At 47.5% G+C, this 17950-nt stretch overlaps 1 protein-coding gene across 10 annotated transcripts in view; it reads right to left on the bottom strand.

The window, feature by feature from the left end:
- ABCC5 (ATP binding cassette subfamily C member 5) overlaps positions 1-5492 on the bottom strand; it is a 66298-nt gene extending 60806 nt beyond the window's left edge. For 6 of the 10 annotated variants that reach the window (XR_013775516.1, XM_079315567.1, XM_079315576.1 and 3 more), the window contains exons 1-2: positions 5362-5492; positions 4015-4189 (exon numbers count right to left, since the gene is read on the bottom strand). Coding sequence is in view for 9 of the 10 variants with exons in the window: in XM_079315567.1 (XP_079171693.1) it covers positions 4015-4143 (129 nt within the window). In the remaining variant the exon portion in view is untranslated. Of the gene's footprint in view, positions 1-4014; positions 4190-4702; positions 4783-5348 lie in introns of those variants that run through there. The other 4 variants (XM_079315571.1, XM_079315569.1, XM_079315575.1 and 1 more) reach the window with 4 other exon arrangements.
- Positions 5493-17950: the final 12458 nt, after the last annotated feature.

Raw genomic sequence — 17950 nt, 5'->3', positions numbered from 1 at the left:
AACAAAATGTACATTTGAGGCAAGCCTATTTCAAAAGCATTTCAAGAACTAATTATTTCTCTTCCTTGTCTGTAATTTTTTTTTTATATCTCCATATTTCATGGACACAGTGGGGTCTGTCCTGCTCAGGATACACTGCTTCCATGAGAAAAACTACCTACAATTACTTCAACTGCAAGTTGAAGGGCAGAGGCCCTTCAATTCTGAGAACAAAAAGTCCTAAAGGTGTGAGTACAAATCAATACTTCAAAATACCCCTTAAATTATTCGGTCATGTAACAAGTTTTACAGATGAAGACCACTCACTGTAGTGCTAGGCAGCAAGTGCACCTACAAGTTCTCCAGCAGAGGCATGTCCCCAAATACAATAAGCCAAATTAGTACAGTACTATGCAATGGGAACATGCAGTTAAGACTGTTTTGTAATCTACACTAAGGGTTCCAAAGACTTAAGAATCAATTATTACCAGAACACACTGCAGACACTTGTTCATGAGGTGAATATATATATATTGGCAAACTGAATAAATTTTTTCTTGAATTTCAGTCCCCAAGTGCCTATTTCAAAGGTCCATATTTCTATAGCAACATTCCCATTAAGCACCAGGAAATGTTGGATTAGACCTACTTATATTGCAGAATAATTTCAATTATGATTCCAGGAAGCCTATTTGAAAAGCTCCTGTCTAAGATGTGATCTTTCAAGCTGTGACCAAGCAGCATTTAAGCTTCCAAGGAAAGAATTGCACATTCTTTTTCACTATTGTCATTAACACACTTGTGGTAGTTTGAAACAGCATTCTTTCTGCAGGAAATAAACACAAGAACAGAGGTTTCAGGACAGAAAATAGAAAGTTGAATATAACCTTTATGCAGTGCAAAGAAGAGTCATATGAAAAAGCTCTGGGACCTTGGCTTAATAATAAAACGGGTCTTTTACCCGTTTTAAGATCATGATCAGAAAATCAAGTAGACTTGTTTGCTTCAAGTTAAGGAGGCAGAAAATGCAGCAATATGGGCAACAAAAAAACCCCAATGAGTCACATTATTGATCAGCCAATGTACTTGTATCCCTGCCAGAAGTGGTCATCACCACTGGCCATGAACCAGTGGCCCTTGCCCCCTGTGCCCAGAGCATACAGGATTCTACCTCACCCTATAAGGGTGCACCATGTCAGCAAGAAATCTACCTCATGCAGTGACAGTCTGCTGCAAAACAGTCTCAAATGTGCATTCCACAAAGAGCTGAAGTTAGTGCTGAAATAACAGCCTACATCTGTTTGCAGCTTGGTTCCTGGCAATATAGATCATGCTTACAGCTTAGTCATTTTCTGGGCAACCTAATTTAAATCCTGAGCCAGATTTTCTACAAGAAATTTCAGAGTCATGACATTTCTACTGATGGCACACTAGAGTCTGCTGTCCAAGAGACAGAGTTCCACTACAACTTAGCCCTCTATCTGAACTGCTGTGGCCCTACCACTCCTCATCACATCAGCCCTCCCCTTGTGCTCTGTCACCAGCCTTCCAAGTCAATTTAGGCATCTAACCCAACCAGGTTCCATAAAAGATTCAGTAGCAAAGGACAGAGTTCCTTCTCTTCCCTTTAAACATCATTTTCTTTACAGCTTCTACAGTTTTCTCACACACGGAGGGAAAGTGCTTAACCAAATAGACAAAGATCAGCCTTATGAAAGGGAAGTCTTTGCTCTTCCCTAAGCCAAATATGCTGCTGAAACGAGAGCTTGTTTCAACTAGAAAGGGAAAAACTTGGTACACAAACATGAATGAGTTAAGGTACACAAACCTTAACTTAGATAAGGTGTTATGAATACTGCTCCTTTACTTAACCTTAGTATTCTGCAAGCAAGCAGGATTTCATCTCACTGACAAGCAGCAACAAATTCAGAGCTGTTTGTGTCTGTGGACTACATAGACCCCAGCTGCAAGGCTAGCAAAACAAAAATGGTACCAATGTCTGAGCTAGAAATTAACACAACCTCGGAACACTGAACAAGATAACCACTAAGTAAAGTGGGCAACCTATCAAAACTAGAAGATTTCATTAGCAAAACAAGTTAATTCTTTTACCCAAAGAGAACAAACCAGATAAAGTTCAAGGTATGAACTTGGGTAAGCCCTTTTCTTACATCAGTAATCACAAGTTCACAGAACCACTGTTTTGTAACTAATTATCTCTGTGTACTACCCTGTAGTCATAGGCAGCTTATCAAATGGTAGGGGTAGAAGGGTAAAAAAGACCAGCAAAATATTTAAACTGATCAGATTTAAGCAGCCTCAGAGTTAGAGATTTTCATGCCAGGCTGTATAGACATGCATGATTTGGCTTACTTTCAATCTCCAGATAAGAAAAAAAACGAAAAAAAAGTACCCATGAGTATACTGGTTTCATTATTTCATTTAATTAAAATTTTACAGGTAAGATAAGGATCATTTCCTTTAAAAGTTAAACCCTGATTAGATGATGCAGACCAAAAGGGAGAGATAACATGCAATGATTATTGCTGAACTCCACTGCCACTGGCCAGGAAACAGAGCTGCCCACCAATGGCATCACTGTTGTCACCAGTAATTTGACAGAGCAGATTTGCCACTGGACAGGGTAGGGTCGGTGGCGGTGGCGAGCCCGTGACATCAACATAATAAAGGCTGTTAAAAATCTGCACCATGACTCTGGAGGGCTCTTGGTTCTGCATCAGTGCCTGCTCTAATGCAATCAGACACCACCTTGCTGGAACACCATCAGCAGCACTGTGCTGAGTCATAGAGCCTGTGGGGACACTGGAGCTGCAGGGCCTGCGAGACTCAGCCTGCTGCAGAGCTGAGCTCTCCAGCCCCAAAACACAGCAGTGCAGCACTGGGAACCCTCCAACCCAGTGCAACAAGGGAGGGGAAGCATTCAGCTGAAATACACAGTATCTCAGCACTTACTATAACCCAGCAAAGATTAAGCTTTTTTGGAGGTCTTCACAATTCCTCCATATAAATACAGCAAGTTCCCCTATTTCCAATCCTCTCACAGCAGCACTGTCACAGGCAATCTATGTGGAATGACCAGCAGCACATCTGCAAGGAACTCACCATTGCAAAAATCTGACAGAAGCACTATTAACTTTATTTGTCTACAAAAAATCTACAGTGTGTGTGTATACACACATATAAGTCCTTGGAGTATTTCAGAAAAGGTCATGAATAGCATAGGCAAGAAAATACTGACTGCTTTGAATACTAGCACTGGAATATTTTTAACCTTCTTCAGTTGGCAGGGGTTATTGGTTTCTGACCATATCTTTTACCAGTGTGGGTGTTTCCATCTCTCTGAGCCTTTTTCCCTACAGCATTTGATAGTATATGCACTCTTCCCAGTGAGGACATGCTCTAAAAATCAGAAGCTCTAAACAATGACAGGCTAGCTCTAAGTCAGTGGTTATATCAAGACCCAATTCTCAACAAACTAGAACTATGACAGTACCTCACCATGTTAAATACACAGATGTGTTTAATGATTACTTTCATTACTTCTCAGGGGAGAAGGAAAAAAGTCATCCTACTAGAGCAAGCTAGACATCTGTTTTAGAAAATTAATCCTTGAAACAACCACGGCATGATTAAGAGTTTTTTCAGCTGCCAGCACTGAATGGTGCATGATTTGTGCCGAGTTCTTCACTGCTCTTGCTTGGTTGCAATGATTCTCTAAAACACAAATTTTAAAAAATTTCTTTGATTCACATCAATATCTGAATACTAGAAAAAGAAAATTGTTCAAATGCTACAGAAAAGCCCTCATTTAAAAGTGAAAGATGCTTAATAGGTGCTCAGACATTATCAAATAGCTACAGCACCCCTTGGAATGACCTCTTCCACACAATAGGCAATACTCTTTATCGACCTTCAATGCAGCAAATCTATATACAGCCAGCATAGCAAAAAGGCTGCTGCATGCAATTTAATAAGCATAAAGACTACAAAACAAACAACAAAAATGAAACTGACCTTAAGTTTAGAATGCTGAAAATTAGACTCTTCCTGCTCTTCATGCTGCACCGAGTCAGCTCTTTCCCTCACACTTCTATACCCAGGACTGGGTATAATGTACTCTTTTCCTATGTCGATGTCTTTCATCTTCTGTAAACGCCAGGGTTTACACGTGTATTTTCACCTCAAGAATCTGAAAAATAATCAAATTCCCCTTCATTATGATCAATGCTCAATACACCAGTTACTTTTAGTCAACTACTTTTAAAGTTTATTTTCAAAACCAGTAAGCAATTGTAAATGAGTTATATTACAACAGGACTGTAATAACATGACTTTCAAAGTCCACACAAGACTAACTTCTCATGAACTAGTTTAAACATACCCTGAGGTAATCACATAGTACAATGTCTTCAATGCACTAGAGTGCTGTCATACTTCCTCCCTTAGATCTCTGAAATACAATTATGCAATCTGACAGATTAAAGTAGTAGCTACAGCATTTAGCTGAAACCCTACAAAACTTGACTGGGAAGATCGAATTCCCAAAATCTTTTGTAAAGAGTCACAAACTGCATATATCCAATAATTTATTGGTGCACAGTTTTGCAAAACCAATCTCTCTAGAGAGGGCATTTGATAAAATTAGTCGGTATAAACACTCTAGAGAAAACTACATCCCTTCTCTACAGCATAGCTCACTTACTCCATAGGCTTGAGCTATAATTAAGTACAGACATGCACAGGGATGAGTCACACCTTCAGGGCTGCAGGTTTCCACTCAGTCTATCAAACTGCATTGAAAGGTCAGAAGGAGAACCAGAGTCGGGAAGACAAAAATCACTCCCCTCTGCGAGACTCTGTTTTACAACTCCTTTATGCTTTATTGCATTCTGCCACCCGCCCTCAGCTGAGGCGATGGGAGCCGCCTGGCTGCGCTGCGCTGCTCAGACTGCACCAGCAGCTCGGCCGGGCTGCGCGGGGCTCCCCGGCCCCGCCGCCGCAGCATCGCCGCGGACACTGTGCTGCGCCCGCGGGCTCCGCGCCCCTCCCGCGGCGGGGATGCGGGACAGCCCCTCCGCCCGGACACCCCCAGCAGCCCAGGGGGAGCCCCTCCGCTCTCCCCCCCGCCTCCCCGGGTCTCCGCCGCACTGGCGTAAACACGGGAGCCGCCCCGCCCAGGGACAGGTGCCCCGGCTGCAGCTGAGGCGGGACGGAGCGCGGCGGGAGGGGGCACCGCGCAGCCCCTTCATCGGGGGCGAGGTGAGGAGGCTGCTCGGCCGGGCTCCTGACAGGAGAGGGGACGGCGAAGCGGCCTCCTCAGCACACAAAGGTTCGCCCGCCCCCGGCACCGATCCCGCTCACCTCCGCCCGCCGACGGCCCCGCCGCAGCTTCTCCACTCCGCGGCCGCGAACCCAAACAACGCCGCTTATAGCGGTTCCGGCGTCCTCATTGCGCCTGCGGGCGGGCGCTGCGGCGGCCGCTCCTTCGTGGCGCCCCACGGGAGATGTAGTCCATTTCTCAGAGCTGGACACTCTCTGGCTGCCAACCGAACTACATCTCCCTCAAGGCCCCGCGCGGGCCGGCTCCGTTTGGCCGCGCCCCCGTCCCGCCGCGCCCCGCCCAGCCTCGTCCCGCCGCCGCTGCCGCAGCGTGGGGGGTCTGGAACGTTCGCCGCCCGCTGGGGCGGCCCCGCGGCGGGGCGGGCGCACCGGGTCTCCGTGTACTCTCCGCTCCTTACCGCTCGGGAGGGCGGCAGTGCAATGCAACGCAACGCAGCACAACGCAGTGCCGTGCTGTACCGGGCGGTACCGGGCAGTGGGGAGGGATGAGACTTTCCACCGAGCCAGTGCCGGTGGGAAGAATTGGGGTCCGCTCTGTTCGGATCCCGCACCCAGAAGCGAAGGGCTGGCTCGGTGCTGGAGAGGGCGAGGGGTGTCTCGGTTCCCCCGGGAGCTGCCGCAGGGCGCTGCCCGGTTTGCAGAGGCGGAGCGGGGCCGGTGCTGGCGGACAGAGCCGGAGGCCTCCGGTGTCCGCCCCTCCCGGCCGGCCCGCGGCTCGCCCAGCCTGTCACTCGCTGCCGGTTATCTACAGCCCCTCGGCCGGGGAAAGTGCGCCGTGCCCTTCCTTATCTGGGGCTTAACCTTGGCGGCGGCCGGGCCGCAGTCAGTGCCGGCTCCTGTGGGCCGTGCCGCTGCCGCAGGGCTTCCGAGGAGCCGGCCATGGCTCCCTTGCCAAGCCCCGGCTGTGCCCTTCCCGCTCCTTCAGACCACCTGAAGGGACGGGGAACTTGTCCCAAGCTCTCACAGCCAAGCTTCGCCGGCTGAAAGGGATGGAAGCTGCGGCTGTGTGTCCCTGTGTGGTGGTGGCTGAGGGCCAGCAGGTCTCCTTCCCCAAAGGAGTGTGACACGGGGTGTCCATCCCCCGCCTCAGGGGGGGGTCAGTGAAGGAGATGGACACAGCTGCGTTTCCTCTCACAAAGGACTGTAAATATCCTTAACAAACCCTGAGCTGTAGCTTCTCCCCTGCTGCGTTTAAATACCCTGTCCTCAGCTGACATCTTCCTTCCACCAGCCAGATTTGGCTGATGTCTCATTTAAGTGGTTTATGTAACGAGTGCCTGTTTGCACCGCAGTCCTTGCTCTCCTGTCAGGAATATTTGTGAGAGTCAGTTTGATAGAAATGCTGAAATGAGCTCAGGTAAAGAAGGGAGAGATGATAATCTCGAAAGAAAGTGAACCATAATATTCTCTCCAAGCCCACAAGCCAGAGGTACAGGTAAAAGGTGTCACACCATACAAGTAACAATTCAAGGACACCCTTAAGGTACCAGAGAATCCCTGCAGAACTCCCTGACACACATGGTCACACATCCTGCAGATATCTGACTCTATTTCTGGAAAAAATGAGAATCAGCTGTATTGCAGATGCTCTTAAAATTTTGGGACAGGGGAACTGACAGACAGACATACCTTACCCTGATACAGCAGCCAAGAACAAATGTAGCTGCTGCATTATTCTGCAATCTCTTCTGCAGGGCTCATAGTCATGCAGTTTCAGATTGGTTGGACTGGCATTTTGCTGGAGAAGGTGCTCAAGGTGCACTTCATGCTTTATAAATATTATGTCCCAGCAAAATGTAGATTTTAGGACAGAAGCCAGGAGGCAATTTACAGTAAGTCCCTGAAGAGTCATTAAACTGACCTTTGTCTGCACCAAACACACTAGAATGTAGGGGCGAGTAGATGTCCAGATACTGAGCTGTGTTAAGCAGCATAAACAGGACAAAGCATGAATGATGGGGAAAATTAAACTGTGTTAAAGCTTGAAGGTGAATCACTGATATTTTAGGGCGCTGACGTGAAATTTTTCTGAGTGTCGACGTGTCTTTGACCCCTGGGCTGTGGAGGCAAACAGAGCTGCTTTTTGGAGGTGGCTGGCTGGTTTTTGAGCTGCCAACACGTTGAAGCCCAAAGGCTCTGTATCACGTGCCTGGGAAGAAAGAAGAATATAAACCTCGATTATGCCAAAGTCATTACTAAATGTATTCAGAAAGATGAGCAGAGTGTTGTTTAAGCCAAGGGAGCCTGAGCCCTGCCTACACTTGTTCTGTCCTCTATTCCTCCTGTGCTGGAAGAGGTCTGAGAGTAAAGGGGAGGACATGAGTACTAGTAGAAAACTGCTGTTTAAGTAATGATGTGTACACTCCACTCAGCTCTGGGCAATGGGCTGGCAGCAGCATCAGGAGTGTTGTCACACCTGTGGTCCTATGAGTACATTCTCCCTTAGTACAGCAGTGGGATGAAATGCTTAAGTAGGCATAACCCACTTTTTAGTGTGTCACAAGTCTCCTCCAGCGTTTGTTCTGAAGGCTATAAATGTACTGGTGCTACCAGCCAGAGGAGTTACATCTTTAGCTCCAGTGGCAGCAGCTAATGCTTTTAGTTCTGCGAGTCCTGGATTCATCCCTGAGGGATGGGAGCTGTTACATAAACAAGCCTTGTACAGTATTAAAACTTGCCCTGATTCAAGACCTGGGATTTACTGTGATCAGCCCTGACTGCAAAAGAAAAGCAGAGCCAGACCAAAGAGCCAGCAGCAGCTTCAAAGCCAAGGTCTGCAGACCAGGGTGAGGAAGCAACATCTGACAATTAGTTTTCTTAGAGGTGTCCAGGAATTGCTCCCCTCCACCCCAAAACAACCATCAGCAACAAATCAAAAGTAGTGCTTGAAAAACTTATTTGAGTCATTGGAGCAGAAAATGGAGCATCTCCAGATTGATCAGGAAAACCAAGGTTCAGTTTGTTGGGGGTGTTGGTCTTTGTTCATCTGTCTCTCCTATTATATCTTCCCTGTAGGACCTGAGGACCTGCTTCTGCCTTTTGGGGAACTGGAGCATGTACTGCCCAAGTGAATAAACTGAGCTGAACCCTGGACAAAAACAGAGAGACAGACTTCTCAGGACATCTGAGCTTGAGGAGCATGGGTGCACTCAGCACTCAGTGTTTGGGTTCATATCATTGCAATTAGGACCAGCCATGTGAAACCCTGTTACACACAGGACTGGGAAGCAGAGAGTTTCTTATATGTTGAAGGGATGCAAATGCCTGGTGAGCCCAGAAGACTCTGGCTGCAAAGGCTGGGTGAGTGACTAATGGGATGGTGCAGTCAGTGTTTTACTACTGGTAAAATAGTGAAACAAGGCACTGAGATAAAACAGCTTTTCTCTTTGCCCTGAAAAAAAGCTGTTCCTCAAAGAAGCAGCACGATGTGATTGGACTGATGTGCATGGAATTATGTGGAGTACCAGGAGGGTTAACAGGAGAGGAGAACTGTCACACCAGACTTGCCACCCACACACTGCCTCCTTTCTGGCCTGTGGACTCTGTGATCTGTCTGGGGAACACAATATGCTTTTGTCAGTGCAGATGGTCCTTGAGGAGGTGTCTTCCTTTGACACAAATATGGACACTGGGAAGACAATTCTTTTCCCTCTCCCAAATCTCCTTTCCTATGTACCTCATATGCAGAGGACATCATCTTCTTACCCTTCCCCACTGGGATGCTTGGTCCAGGGTGCTGACACCTGCATTTTCAGCATGAGTTTCCTGAATGTGTCTCTCCTGATGAGCATGCTGACAGTTGTTATGCTTGCTAGTGGTTTTCTACTCTCTTGCTGATCAGAGCTCTCAGCAATGAAGTGCAGAACTCACAGATTAATTGGACAGCTCAAGTAGAAGTCCCATGACCAAATTTAGCCTGTAGCACTGCAAACCGTAACAAGTCCAGAAATAGGGAGATCTGAAGAGACTGCATTATCAGCTTGTTCATGATTCTCTATCCCTGTGCAGTGGCCAATCTTTTATTGTCCATCATGTCTAGATCTCCCTCCTACACATAGCTTGTTCAGTACTTTGAGCTCCCAGAGCAGTCAAAATAATTTCCCATTGCACTGTAACTACTTTGGATCACTCTTCTGGAGAGTAATAACAGCCTGAGGTGGGCCACATGAGCCACCAATCCATGTGGGCAGCTCAGCAGATTGAAACAAGCTGCCCACATAGGTAGGTATACGTTGCCAACAACTGAAGGTAAAGAAACATTGCTATTAATTTCCCTTTGTAAAGGAAATTTTTTCTTGTATCCACTTTCACAGTTCCAGAGGAAAGAAAATTTTTGTAGCGAAAGCATCAACAAGATCACTGAGGGTAGTCATTCTTAATTCATCATTCTTAATCAGGCTACAGAGTTAACACCCCCTTGCAGAGACAGGGAAGGGGGCAAAAGTCAAGGTGGTCCTTGTAGCAGGGCTGTCACAGACTGCTGTGGCTTGCTCAATCATTCCCCTCTTCAATCTCACTAGAAAATAAACAATTTGGGGACATCAGTGGACTGGGTTTGTCACGTGAAAACCACAGTCCAGTTTCCTGCAAACAGTGACGTTAATAATCACCAATAACATTGCACAATAGGTCATTATTGTTACAGAAAGAATTGGGTATGGTTGCTTTTAATTCAAGAAAAGTTATGGTATCTAATGAATACCATATTGAAGAACTAGAGGCACCAATGCACCCTGCACATATTTAGTGCTGCTAGCATCAGAGTCTTCCTCAATATCCTCCTGCACTGGTCTGGAGAGGGTAATGAGCACTGGCCTCCAAGTTGCCTGCAGCAACATCTGGATAGACACAACTGTGCATGCTGTGCCAGGCCCCTGTCTGCTGGACATGGATACTTGTCCTTAAGACTGCACACACCAACACAATTTATGCCTGCCTGGTTCCATCCAAACACACAACATGGGGCTGATAACCACCCTATATGGACCTGGTACCAAAACCTTTCCTCCACCCCAGTCATAGCTGCACAGAGAGGGGTAGCATGCTTGGAGCACTAAAGACCCAGTGCCACGAGCCAAACATATCCTGGAACTTCAGTGTTTTCCATGTGGCTGCTCTGATTTTCAGGGCATGTGAGGCACAGGACTTTGTGGGATGCTCAAGACCTAATCAACACCACAGGAATCCCTCACTTTATAGAATGGGCAAACTCTGAGCTCTCACTTTTTCATTACTGCAGTCTCATTGTGCTTACAGCTCTGCAAATGACTCATCCAGGCATTCAAGTTCATGTGCTTTATGTTGGTTCAGTGCTGAACAATCTGTGTTGCTGATCAGAAACTGATGAGAGTGAAGGCCAGCTCACACAGCACAGTGGAGAGCTGTTATTTCCCCACCTTTTCCCCAGAAAAATACTTGAGGGATTTGATGTGTTTGGGACTAGAAAAAAACAGGAATCTTTCTCTTTCCTCCTGACCTGTTTTAGCAGAAGGAGTTCATTAATATCTTAATATACCTGTGCATTTGGCTTTCCTGGAAACAAACTGTACTTGCTTGATGTTTGTGCAAGGCTGTTGGTAGTGTGGGCGTTTGCATTGTGATTATGTTTCAGAAGCTGAGGCTCCTAAGCTGATCCAGGCAGAGATAACACTCCAGGCTACAGCAGAACCACCCATTGCCTTCCCATCAGTTCACGTGGGAGGATGAACCTTCCTAGCCAAGCTAACGGTGTTTTACTCTTGCTTTCAACAGCTTCTACAAATAGCCATGCTTTTGCAACAAATGCCTCTTGATGGTATTTTTCTTTTCTCAGGTTTTGATCATCCTGCCCTCTTTCTGCAGCATTTATGTTTGTAAAAGTGCAGAGGTAAAAGGTGCAATGGTGTGCTGTATCACACAGACTAAATTTTGGTTGTGATTCATCATTCAGGTCGGGAGGAGAAAGCACTGAAAAAAGTATCTTATTTCATTTTCTTTAGGTTTTGAGAGAGTGGGATACAAATAAAACCCTCCCAACACAGTTAGCAGCAACTTATTCAGAACTGTTTTTTCTTACAGGGAAAAGCAAGAAGGTTCCCAAGCTGTTGCAATGTTTGAAGCGTAATCCAGTGCAGAAAACCAGTTCCAGGCAGTTCATACCTGGACTGATTGTTTGATTTTATTTCTCTAACCTGAAAATTCAGGGGACAATATCAACTCAAGGGCAAAGCACTGCCCAGGGACCAGAAGCCGGTGCAGACCTACACGGATAGCAAGTTCTGTGACTCCTACACCTTGCACCACACCCACGGCTAATGAGTAATTGATAGAAATCAGCAACATGGGTTAGGCTGGAACCTGCCTGCTCTCACTGGCACAGCAGACTGTGCTGTTTGGCTGGTTATTTCATGAAATTAGTGGAAAGGGCAAACAGTCCTGTGATTAAAAAACTGCAGATGTGTCTGGATGAGCATTAACAGGTTGGGATGCGTTCTAACTGTATCACTCTGGCTTTGGGAGTTAGGTCCTTTCAGCTGGACCCTTGGTTTATTTCTCATAGTCTGCAGATGAGCAGCAGTCAGCACGTCCCGGCTTTGCATAGCCTCAGGCATACAAAGAAAAACTCCTCTAACCCCTCCCCAAAAGTAGCCCAGGACTGTGCCCAAGCCCCAGCACAGAAAAGGGAAATGGCCACATCAGAGTGTTATGTTCAGTTCAGTTGGCCAAGCAGCCATGGCTGGGGCCATTCGTAGGCTGTGGCAGAGGGAACTGGTTTAAACCTCACAAGACCCAGAGCTGGTGGCCAGAGCACGATGCAGCATGACCTTCCCACTAGCTCCTAGGGACAAGGGCACAATCTGCTGCCAGGGCAAAGTACCCTCTGTCCACTCCTCATCTACCTCTACAAAAACAAAGCTGTGGGTCCACTGAGGTGAAAGTGTCACTGCTTCCAGCTGCACTGAAACAGCAGAGGCAAGCACAACAGCAAGGTCACTTGGCTGGCCTGTACTGGGATGTGGTTTTCTTTTGGTTGGTTGTTTATGTGGCTGCACAGGGCCCCCTGGATGGGCACCATCAGGAAACCATGGAAAAGCAATATATGGATGCAGCAGTGACAGCCCTGTGTAAAAGTGCAAAGTGCTGCCTCCTGCTGCTCTCTCTGCCAGCACCCACAATGCTGCAGGTCCATGAGCTGCACATCAGACATGGACAGACACTATCTTTTTCATCTTTCAATGATGATGAGCTTGCCACTAGCCATGCCTTCACTCCTATTCCCACAAATCCTCCCCATTTCCTATTTGCTGTTATGTGACCCTGCCAGTAAAGTGTCTTGGGGATGCTGCATAGCAGTGACATCCAACACCTTCTTCTGCTCTCTCCTCCCCCAGGACATGGCTCATGGTACCATCAGCTCTCTCACCACCTGTTCTCATCCTCTGCAGAGATGTTTGTTGATGACAGCTCAGCTGATCATTACACACTTCATATCTGCATCCTTCCTACTCCTGGGGAGATGGGATGCTTTCCTGGGCCTGACAGTGGGAATGTAAGAAAGGCACTGCAAGAACTGCTGGAGCTAAGGTCTCTGTTTCCTCATGTGTCCTCACGTCCCGGGGCTTTTCCACAGTGGAAATACAGCCAGCTTGTATTTGCCTCCATGCTCTCAGGTGTCCCTCTGAAATGCATGGGAAGGATGAGCCAGCCTGAGCAAGCATACAGCAAACAGCCTCTGGGGAGAGGGCCATTCTATCCCATTGGAAACAGCGTAAACAGCACAAAATGAAAAGGGCTTCAAAAAAAGGAGAAAAATAATTAAAAGTGCTGGGAGCCCCTGGCGGCGCCTGGAATCCCACGTGGTGGAGAAATGGCCGTCTGGGATGCCAATTTTGGAGCTCGCCAGTGTGATCAGCCAGTTTTAGAAGCAAATGAGGACAGCCAAGGTCAGAGAGCATTGGGCCTCTGGGATTGTCACTGTGCAGCTGAAAACTGGGAAAAAGGGGAAGCTGCAAGTCAAACACAGCTCTGTCCTTGCTGCTGCAGCTGGGGCTGGGGCTCTCCCAGGTCTCAGGCTGGCCAAGCCCCACGGGCTGGCCTGACTGCACACAGGGGTAATGGGGACAAGAAGCTGGCATTTTTAGGAGATTCCTGCTTGGGGATGCAGGGGAAGGCAGGAAATTCTGTGTTCAGAAAGCAAGTGATAGGAGCTCTAGGGAGCAGTGAGTAATTATCAGGGCTTGGGAGACTTGCTCTGTTCCCCTGCTGGGGGAGAAAGCAGAAGAGACAGTTGTCTCCTGTTTTCCCCTCCCAGAAAGAGCAGGTTTCCTGGGGGCTCCTCAGACAACCCCGCTGTGTACATCTTGTTTTGCTGAGCTAATTGCTTTTGCTTCCTTGGGAAGTGCTGCCTGAGCACCAGCAGCCACTCTGCACTGCCAGCACAGCCCCCTGATTCCTCAGGAGCCCCAAGCTTCCCTCTGTGCATTGCTAGCCCCAGCCCCACAGGGCTTGTGTGTGACTGGCTCAGAGTGGTGGATGAGTGTATGTGTCCTGCTGGAGTCCTGGCCCCTGAACAGTGGATTAGAGCCACAGTGCAAGGAGGCTGGGTCTCGGTCTGGGTGGCCATGGCACTCATCCAAACCTCCTCTCATTGCTTCAACCAGTGGGACCATGGGGATGACCATTGTGGGACACCAAAACATTTGGGACAAAGCCTAGGCAACAGCCTGGGTTAGCCATGGTAAAGCCTGCGGGGAAGATGTATACTCCAAAAGGAAATACTGATCAGTCTGAAACAGGGGCTGCTAAGGCTGCAGAAATCCCTGAAAAGGAAGGCATATGTCTGGTGTAGGTTTGTTTTGCCACACAGAGCCAGGTCACGTGCCTGTCCCATGTGCTGCAGGCGGGGACAATCCCCCAGCTGTTCTGAGCTACAAATAGGAAAAGCCCCCTGTGTAATCTTAGCTTAGGTCAACTGGAAACAAAGCACTCCAGCTGCTGTATGCTGTTCTCCATCACAGCTTGGGAGGACAGGAACCCCCCCAGCTGTGGCTGCAGGGATGAGAGCAGTGCTTGAGGAGTGGGAGGCAGCTCAAAGGTCTCCAGCCTGGTTAATTCAAAGCACAGCCCCATAACCCCACAACACTTAGAACAGCAAACAGTCTAATACTGACAACCAGAAAATATCTCAGCCCCAGACTCCTCCTACCCTCTCCCCCAGACTGGGAGTGCAGCACATGGGAGGATGTGAAGCCCTTGAAGCATCAACCACTTCCTCCAGAATGCAGTTACAGGATGAGAGCATGGAGACAGTGGTGAATTTTCGGAGGGGTCAGCAGCTTGTTATGTGACCACAACTGTACCACATCTCCAAATTGTGGCTCCGTTCCTCCTCCTAAAAAATGCATGACTGCTGGAAACCATGTGATAGAGGCAAAGGAGAGTCACTGTATGAAAAGCCAAGCAAGATCTCAAACCAATTTTTGGGCAGAAGATCCTCCCTATGAGGGAGCAGCCTCTGGCTTCTTCTTAAAGATATTCTTAAAAATATTGAAGCAGTTTGAACTAATAAAACATACACTGTTCAGACCCAGCTCCTACTGAAGCGAGGCACATGTACCATCCATCACCAGCTGCTTCTGACTTGAAAATACAGCAGCTCCTCAAGTGGGTGGGAAAAATGAGTTCCAGCACTGTAGGCTTTTGTGAATCCTACTGCTGCCTCTCTGTCTTTAAAGGAGCCAGGGTCTGCACTCTGCAGTGCACTTACTCTGGCTGTTCTGAATTAAGTTCAACTCTCAGCATTTGTCACTTTTCTGTTTCCTCAATGTGTTTGCAGTGATGCACAGAGATGGTTTTAAACAGACTTTATTGCAGGCATTTATCAGATCAATCAGATCACACCCTGATGTCCTGCTTGCAGGCAGAAATATGATTTAGATCAAGTTTCTGGCTGAACACCTGTGTCACCTGTAGGTAAGAGTAATGTCTCTGCAGGGAGAACAGCTGCACCATCCAGCTGTGGGGGGAAGAGCTGGGCTCTGCCTGTTCACTTAGAGCTGAATACTCTGGATCCTTGTATCAGCATGGAGAAGTTACTGCAGTCATGGTGTGTTTGTGCTTACCTTTGTCCTGATTTGCATTTCAGACACCCATTCAAAGTCCAAGCCAGGTCTTTACAGATGCCTCTACCCATGAGGTTGTGACTGCCTGAACTGCAGGGGTCAGAGCTGCTGCATTGTCTCTAAAGGCCAAAGATCAAAGCTGAATATTAGGATGCTGCTAAGTGTGTTTATTCACATATATAGTATTGGCACTGCAGTCATGTCTGGAGTCCCTCTTTGGAAGGAGAGGCCCTCCAGTGGGGACAGACAGCCCCAGATGCAATCCAGACTGGCTCTGACAGCTTTCATCAAGCCTGGCTGGGCCAGGAGCTGTCTGAATGCTGAGGAGGGGGCATATTCCTACCTGCTGGAGATAATAATTTCATTTCATCTCAGTTTTGTGACATGAAATGATTTTGATAACTATAAGGCAGCAGGTGTCAAACCTTGTGATTGGTGGTATCAGCAGTGCTTTGGATTGTGGTTGATTGCAAAAGGATGAAAAGAAGTAGAAATAACACATCTGTTTAGGGCACTGTAACAGAGCCAGCACTCAAACAAGAGAGCTGCAGACAAGTGGAAACTGGGAAGCTGTTCTCAGAGAAAAAGCATCCCAACTACCTGTGCCTAATATTCTCACTGATGTGACAGAAAAGTGATGGGAGCACTGAGATGAATTCCTCCATGTATCTTAGGTACAGATCCTCCTCACATGGCTGAGCACACTGTGTTATAGCATTATTAATTGCTTTGACTTGGAAGAAACAGTAAAAAATAATCTTTAATCTAACAGACTTTATCTTTTCTGATTTCCAGTGTATTACCTTTCCTTTGGTATCTACTACAGCTGGAACAACCACATCTACACTACCAGGAAAAGAGTAATTAATCAGCAACTTCCTTCAACTTTTCTGCAACCATGTGCATGTTGCACTTTGAAATATATCCCTGACAAATTAAAAGAAGTATTGGAATGAGTCCATGGGAAACATAAGTTTAGTAACCAGATTTGTAGTATACAACATCTGTCAAGATAACGTGATCTCTCAGCAGCTTTGATGTGGTGGAAAGGGGCCACTGAGTTCCCCTGAGAAAGTTTCCCTTCATTCTCTTTATTAATTAGATCTGTAGGCAGCCTCAGTACAAAGATTTTCTAAGCCAAAATCCTGGGTGCATGAACAACTGAATGGACCCTTGAAAAGGCACAGTTACTGAACATCACTCAGTTCTCAGACATCCCAAGAAAAGTGAAGTCCTTTGGGCTGAAAGTTCTAATAAATGTGCCTTTCTCGTGGAGCTGAAGGCTCTCAGGGACAGAAGGGTTAAAGGAAATGTGTCCTCTCCACTGAACAGAGCCCTTGCAGGAAAGGCAGTGATCAGAGCACAGATAGCTGTGCCTTGATCAAAGCTCCCCCTCACTTCTGGCAGGCCAGGCAGTGGGAAGCAGAGCTGTCTCCTTCCTGAAATGATGCATCTGGGGCCAGCAGCAGGGAGAAGGCAGAGGGGTGGACTCCTCCTCATTCAGCATCTTCTCCAGGCAAAGCTGGGGCTACTTTAAAGGGAATGCTGCAAGAGTCCTTTTTGTCCTCTGGATAAGTTGAGGGATGAGAAATAACCCTGCCCTTGCACAGGAGAGGAGCAGCCCCATCTCAGAGCAAGGGAACAGGAATAGAGCAACAATTCCAGCTGGTGCCTACTCCATGTTGGTGATATAAGACCCCAGGTGGGAAGAAGCAGAGGGATGAGCTGGAGCCAGATAAACTGCTCTGGAAACGAGGGCCTGGGTCAAACAGTGGCCAGCCAATGTTCTCCTGGGTATTTGTCCTGGCTGTTTAGAAACAGGGAGTTGCCTCTTTGCCCCTGGCAGCCCTGACTTGGCACCATGGGTTCCCTTCTCGTGATGCTGGTGACACTAGGTCTTGTCCCCATACTGCTGTGCAATATGGTATTTTTCCACCCATCTCCATAGTCCCAAGGTTATGGTTACCCAGCCCCACACCTTTTTCTCTCTGGCTCAGCCCACAGAGCCCTTCCTAAGAGAGATTATTGAAGTGCAAGCCTGTCTGGGCTACCTTGACATACCTCCTTGGGGAGGCTCTTCCCAGCTTCTCTTACTACACATATCCACATATATCAGAGCTAGAAATGGGTTAGCTGGGAGAACAGGAGGCAGCTCTGCTACCTCCCACCTTATGCACCATTGAACTGGGAAAAAGAATCTGGCCAGAGGCTGCCACTCCATTTTGCATGGATCAGTGCAGAGACAAACAGGAGCACAAAGCAGAGGGTAAACTGTGGACTAAGGTAGGGTTTGAAGACCAGAGACCCCAGGGAAGGAGGTGTTGCTGGTGCAGCAGCAGTGCAAAACATTGTGTGTGAATAAGGAACACAGAAAGAGCAGGGGAGCTCTGCAGGCTGAGGAACCTTGCTCCAGGGTGTTCGTGATCAGGCAGTTCCCATGTGACTGGGAGCTCCTGTCCCTGTGACTGCTCCAGCACTGTCCCCCACGGGAAATGTGCTTTGCTCTTCAG

Source organism: Erithacus rubecula (assembly GCF_903797595.1).
Source record: "Erithacus rubecula genome assembly, chromosome: 11".
NCBI classification, from domain to species: Eukaryota; Metazoa; Chordata; class Aves; order Passeriformes; family Muscicapidae; genus Erithacus; species Erithacus rubecula.
The sequence above is the reverse complement of the archived record's forward strand: the minus strand, read 5'-3'. Positions and strand labels throughout refer to the sequence as shown.